General features: G+C 41.1%; 1 protein-coding gene across 1 annotated transcript; it reads right to left on the bottom strand.

The window, feature by feature from the left end:
* Nucleotides 1–3,232: 3,232 nt before the first annotated feature.
* LOC306746819 (hyaluronan-binding protein 2-like) lies at nucleotides 3,233–6,740 on the bottom strand (the record flags this gene model as incomplete). The annotated part of the gene is made up of 12 exons (XM_079229800.1): nucleotides 3,233–3,400; nucleotides 3,484–3,629; nucleotides 3,726–3,860; nucleotides 4,144–4,286; nucleotides 4,379–4,799; nucleotides 4,890–4,987; nucleotides 5,071–5,242; nucleotides 5,339–5,449; nucleotides 5,553–5,669; nucleotides 5,770–5,880; nucleotides 6,018–6,090; nucleotides 6,681–6,740. 12 exons carry the CDS (start codon nucleotides 6,738–6,740, stop codon nucleotides 3,233–3,235), a joined length of 1,755 nt encoding a protein of 584 aa, XP_079085926.1.
* Between the last annotated feature and the right edge of the window lie 333 nt (nucleotides 6,741–7,073).

Genomic DNA, 7,073 nt, shown 5'->3' with positions numbered 1-7,073 from the left:
GTTTGTCCTTGCTGTGCTACTGTAGAAACATGACGGAACGCGTATCTTTTTTGCCTTCAGCGCTGCAGAGAGACACAGCCGTTATCATGAACAACTTTGCACAGGTGCCATACGTAACACAGACATTTTATTTTTTAAACACCCACAGAACGCAGGCGGTTTCCCTTTCTGTGGAAAAAAACTGCTATTAAAAACATAATAAATTAAACATGTAATTAATTCTTGGTCTTCTAGTATTCTAGTTCCAAATCTGACCACAAACCCACCGACGTATTTAAAATAATGAAAGACTTTCATGTTGTAGACACTGGCCGACCTGGTGAATATGTATCTGATTCCTTTCAGGCACTCTGTTTATTGTTTAATGTTTAATGTTATGCACCACTGGCCATGACAAATTCTTTGTATGTGAAAACATACATGGCAATAAATGGTTCTGATTCTTCAAAATAAATATTAGCACAAGGTGTTAGAGAAAAATATGGGGTTTCCATTGGTATTTGGATGTTAAATACTTTATAATCCCTCCCTTGGGTCAGTGGAGCCCAGTTTGTTGGGCTAACCAGTATCACCACTGAGCACTGGGGTCAGGAGTTTGGTCATTTGTTTATGGGTGTGATGTCAGGGTTAGAAATGACGAGCGCTGGCCCGAAGTGGTGGCACCGCAGTCACAGTTGAACTCCAACTCTTTCTCCTGCAGAACAGCATATAACAAACATGGTGTATATACACATATATGATACATACGCGTATACAGTACATATATCCTCACAAGTATATATTAATTTGTATACTACTGCCAGCAGGTACATTTAAATAAATATAATCTGATTGATTTGGGTGATGAGGCACTTAAAATTAGCCGATACATTTCCCAAACATTTACGCATTTAACTTGTCTGCTATTTCGCGATGCTTATGTGACTCTAGCCCGACCAGCGGAGGCGGCGTTATGCTGTGTTCACAACAGGAAGTGTTGCGAATATTCGCTACGCTTTGGATGTGAACGCACCATTAGACTTTGCCATGATTATGGTCTTAAATTCATCATATGTAGTAGTCATGATCATCTCCTGCTCCTCCACGTTGAAAAGAGACGCTCTTTCTCTGATCTTATTTGCCATTGTAGCGTTTGAAAATCATCAAATCTGTGTTAGACTCCTCCCCCTTTTGAAGAGGATGTGCACACGCAATTATCCAGATGACTGACGTCTGGTTCAAATGAACGAGACTGTTTGAGGGCGGATCCACTACAACTACAAAACATAGTTTGACACTGAAAATCCATGAAAAGATATGAGGAAGACATGATAAACTGAGAAAATTAGATGATTGAATTAAGAGGTTTCATAATGATTGAGGCTAAATATTTTAGGTCCATTGCTTATTTTTGATCAATATGTGATTCCCCACAATACACCCTTCCCTTTGATGGAAAGACATTTTCCTTCAAATTCTTGAAACTATACAGACAGTTTGCTTCTGATGATTCAAAACTCAGAAAACAATTGTGACCCATTTGCCAACTCAATCCAGGTGGAGGCGCTGTAGGACAAACACACAACTGGTTTATGAACTATGGGAACTAGAATATATAGAAGCAGTGATGAAGCTGCTGCAACATAGGAAGACATTGTTGTTGTCTCAGTTGTTTGTCGAACAGAAGAAAGAGTGTAATAAGACTGGGTCCCACTGTGTTGCTCAGGCTGCACTACAGCAACTATTCACAGGCGCGATCCCACTACTGAGCGGCACGGGAGATTTGACCTGCTCCGTGTCCGACCTGGGTCGGTGCACCCCTCCTTAGACGACCTGGTGGTCCCGGGCTCCCCCAGGAGCACCATATCGATGCCGAACTTAGTGCGGACACCCGATCGGCATAGTGCACTGCAGTGCAGAGATCCTGAGCTCAGGCGATCCGCCGGCCTCAGCCTCCCGGTAACTTGGATTACAGGCGCGCGCCACCGCACCCGGCTGGTAACATATTCCTTTGGGCTTTTACAAATGTGACGTCATCAAGGAGATCAAGCGGCAAAACACAACCCGCAGCTGTCATGTGGAAGTCTGATCAACATTTGTACAATTTACCTCAGACCTTAAGCCTTGCGCTCTCAATTGCTGCTAATAATGAGACAAGTATGTTCCTTATCTCAGCTCTATAGCAATATATTCTCTTAATCACAGAAGTATTAAAGTCCTTGATTATATATAAATGAATAAAGTATTTGTATCCTGATGATTTCAAGGAGGAACTTATCTATGGCCATCTGAAACCTCAGAGAAAGACCAGAGGCCAAGGACGCACTCAGTCTGGTAAATGTAACCTTTTAGATAGCATACAAATAATTAACTGTGTCATAATAATCTGCCTCTGAAGAATTTAAGCTTCCTTTATGTATACATTTACACCTTTTTCTCCTCACAAAGTCATCAACATGAAACTACATCATCTGGAGAACTGGACGGTGATGCTGAACTTCATCCACCAGAAAGAGCTCTTCCTTCTCCCACAATTCTTTGCACTCGAGTTACTTGTATTAGTGTAATGCATAACTATATGAGATTGTTCAATGTCTGTCCATATTTTTTTCGTACATTGTTGATTTTAAATGCATGTTATAAATGATTAAATTTGATGGCTGCCAAATTTAGGCCCAATCTGGCATTTTAGACACAAGTTCAGATGTGATATTGTTGTGATCTTATAATGCTGATGTTTAATAAATAGATATATATATATATTTATAGATACATATATAAATATATTTGTTTGTCTCTGCTAGTCATGTAATCGTTTCTATGTTAACTTTTCATGTTATTTCATCAAGTGGTATCGGGTGCAACCTCAAACAACACCTTTGTTCTTTGGTGAAGTCACCTATAGGACATTTTCATTGACATTTGTGTGCTTGTTTATTGAAAGGCATATTCATGAAAAAAATTGTAAATAAACATTCCAACACTAGGAGTCTCATTATCCTGATCCTGACCCGGGTGAGGACACACAGGGAAGACATGAGGCACAGAACAGTCAGTTTGGTCAGTTCAACAACACATTCATCTTCAATAACAATGCACATTTTTCCAAATTATTTAAGAAGGCAGTATTTAGCATTTGGTTTTTAAATTATGTTGTACTGAAAAGCTAAATACCAGGTACAACTGCACAAAACCCAAATGCTGAATCATGACGAGTAAGACTTGCTCCACCGGCGGGATGCTGCCTAGTTGTTTATGGAGATGCTGCTTGAGTCTTTGACTTGATCCAGTCCAGGAAGTGAGTGACCCGTGTGTAGACCCCAGGCTTGTTCTTCCTTCCACATTGGTCCCCCCAACTCACCAGACCATAAATAACTTTGGCATTGTTCTGGTCACAAGTCAGTGGTCCTCCAGAGTCACCCTGAAAACACAGATAGCAAATGCACACAATTTAAGACGTGCAGGTTTTTTGAATGATAGCATGCATATTTCCTGTATACAAACCTGACAGGAGTCCACCCCTCCCTGCAGGTGGCCAGCACAGAACATAGAATTATCCAACACTCTGCCATAAACTTGGGGTTCAGAGCACTTTTCCTGGCTGATCAGCAAGACATTGGCTTCCAGCAGGTGGTTGGAGCCATATTGAGCTGCAGAGAGAAGGTGGAAAAAAGTTAGTTTTAACAAAAAAGTTGTATTACAGAAAGTTATCTCTAATTTCAGTGGTTATGCAAATGTAGCCTTACAGTCCTCAGTGGCACCCCATCCAGAAATTGTACACTCCATCCCATCAGGCAGCTGGGCATCGGGCAGACAGGCTGTCTTCACAAACTGGGTCTCATTGGCACAAACTCCATCAGTGCCTTTCAGCCTCAATAAGGCTTTGAGAATGTAGTTTGGATAAAAGTCACACAAAAATTAAATGATAAAGTACTTCACCTCTTGTATTTTTACATCACAATCTCATTACTTTTTAAAAATCAAATAAAAAATGTACTTCATGGACTATGAATGCAGTACATCACATCTTCTTCTTCTTATCAATACAAATGGTGCTATTTTACTCTCACATCCCATCCTCAGTTAACTAAAAATGCTGAAAGGGTTCTAATATTGTATTATCATTGCTTTTTTCATAATAAATGAGAGAGACAGATGGATCACCTATGTCGTTGTAAACAGCTGCAAGGCTCTCTCTGTAGTTCTCATGTCGAATAGCCTCCTCAACTTTTAAGGTTTGCTCTGTTGTTTCGTCCATATTCAGCGACAGACCTCCCACAACCACCTGCATGTCCTTCATTTGTTCACTGTGCAAACAACACAGGATTCCATAATCATTAACACAAAATGTGAAAGCTATTCTATAATAATACAAATGTAGATAGCTAGTAGTGCTTACATGCAGTGTCCAGCTGTCAGCACCCAGCAGCTCTCGATGAGTACTCCTCCACACGTGTGTCTGAATTGGCTGTTGGAGTTCTTCGGTCTCACTTGCAGGGACACCTGCCAGGGTGCGGCCCCGGGGGAGACCTTCAAACCCCCAAAAATTCGGGTAACAGTCTTTTTTGGCTGAGGCTGCCCACAGGTGGCGAACTGTTGCAGTGGAGCGGTGGTAGTGGGAGTACCTACAGCCGGTGTGGGAGAAGGTTGTGGATCCTCGGTGGGCTTCACAGTCGTCAAGGGTTTGCAAGCTGTCGGTTTGGCGGTCGCTGGGGGTGGAGATGTGGTAGGTTGGCGCGAGGGAGCAGTGGTTTGAGGTGTGGCAGGCGAGGGATCAGTGGGATTAGCGCCTGTAGGGTCAATTTCAGTTGGCACCACACCTGAAAACACATGCACAAGAAGATAAGAGAAGATAACAATTGGTTTTGTTGACTCTTCATCATAAAGTTGCCTGATGCTGTGCAGCTGACCTGTTGGTGTAAGACACTCTGTGACATCACAGTAGTCCCATGACAACCTGCTGCCTTGTCTGAAGAAACACCAGGGCATATCGTCTCCGTCTGGGTTTCTGTGTCATAGAGAATGTGTGAGTGAGCATCCTCTTGTAGGTTTCCGTTGCTATTTGAATGCACTTATGTATTTTCTCCTGACCTGCAGAAGTTGTGAGGGCCGAGTCCGTCTTTGTCCTCAAAGGAGTTGAAGGGATCAGCTCCGTTCTCCAGGATGAAGTGAGAGTTCCAGTAGAGGCATTCCTGGCCGTCATCAGTTTCACTCACATTGCCGCGGTATGACTCTCCGTCATCCACATAGCAGTCATTCGGGCCTAAGAAATGTACCTCACTCAGTCAGTATATGAGTTGTGATGATGCATATGTTGGACTGGGAAAAGGACAACAATAATGTAGGGCGAAGAATTTACCAACGTGGCAGAAACGTCCTCTGTACCCCGTCGGGCACATGCAGTCAAAGTCATTGCCGTCCTTAATGCATGTTCCACCATTCTTACATGGATTGGGCTCACAGAGTGATACTTTGGAGAAAAATGGTTAACAGTGAAAGCTTGCTTTTGCGATCTGAATAAATTTGTGGAAAAGAGGTATTCAATGTTATTTGGAGAAATAAATACTCCTTACAGTGTGTGCAGCGTGGAGGCTGGAAGGGCTCCTTGCATTTGCACTCATAGAACGGGGGAGTGGAAGTCAGCACACATTCACCACGCCCGCATCGACCTTTTCTACAGTGTTTGGGACCTGAGGTGACGACGCGGTAGTTTTCATTAATTTTTGCTCATTGTACATATATGACCAGTCTGACAACCACAACAAGATAACAAATAAGGATTCTTCAAACCTCTCTGGCATTTCTTTCCCTTGAAAGGTTTGGGACAGTCACATTCAAACCTCCTCTTGCCTTTCTGCTCACAAACTCCATTGTTGCGGCAAGGGTTTGGGTCGCATAGGCCTGAGAAATGAGAGAAGTGAAGAGGGGAACGTGAGCTTTAGATTAGAGCTTTCCAATGGAATGCTAACGTTTATGAGAAAACAGGTGATATTACGCAGACATGTGTACATAGTTTGACAGAGTGTTCACTCGCTCACCTTCTGGCTCTTGAAGTTCGAAAACCCATTCTGAATTACCTTGGTCATCATCATCATCATCATCATTAGCTTTCTCCAGGATCCCAAAGAACAAGTCTGAAATCATAATTTCCCTTAATGATATATATATATATATATATATATACATATATATATACATATATATATATATATATATATACATATATATATATATATATATATATATATATATATATATATATATATATAGCATTATTGTCTCCCTCTTGCTCTTTCCTTTTACAACTAAATGTCAAATATTGATCTATGTATGAAATATTTTAAAATGAATAAAAAGTAGCACTTACCTCTCAATATTTCCTCAACCCTTCCTTTCTTTTTGTGGTGTTTATGGCCAGGTCCATGACCCTCACGATCACGATCAGGATGGTGTTTGTGTTTGTGCTTTTTACGTTTCAGCTGAATAATAATTTGATGACACCACATAAGAGTCATAATAATAAAAGATAATGTAAAGTTGCAAATGTAGTACATTTGGGGTTTTAAACAGAAACAAGGACAACAAGCTCTACTGAAGTTTTATCTCAGCAAAATGCCTTAAAAAAAATCATTGCAACAATGTAAATAAGGGCCAATGCATTTGCTTATTGCTGCACAATAATAAAGAAAGTGAATACATACTTCAGCAGGTACGAGGAGCACCGCCAAGACGAGGCATAAGAAGAGGAGCTTTAGGTTCATGATGGCAGTGGATCACAGGACATCCAGGAGAGTGCGCAGCCCGGCCGATCACTCACACTTTTTAAAACATTTGTGTAAGTACACTAACCTTTGATTCAGAGGCTTTTTTCTGCTGTTGACTAACCTTTATTGATTTTAACTGTGCTCTGGGATGTTTTTTTAGATAATATGTCATGTTCGGGAACACTTTAAATGGACAAATAAATGCTGCAAAATCAAGATTAATGTCTCTGGCATGATTGAAACTGTTTTCTTATTGAAATTCATTGAAATTGATTTTGATGTAATTGGAAGAGCGTTGTGCTCAGATGTAACACAACGGCTCAGAGAGCA

This window comes from Taurulus bubalis (assembly GCF_910589615.1).
Source record: "Taurulus bubalis genome assembly, chromosome: 14".
In the NCBI taxonomy this organism is placed as follows: Eukaryota; Metazoa; Chordata; class Actinopteri; order Perciformes; family Cottidae; genus Taurulus; species Taurulus bubalis.
This window is presented reverse-complemented; position numbering and strand designations above follow the sequence as displayed.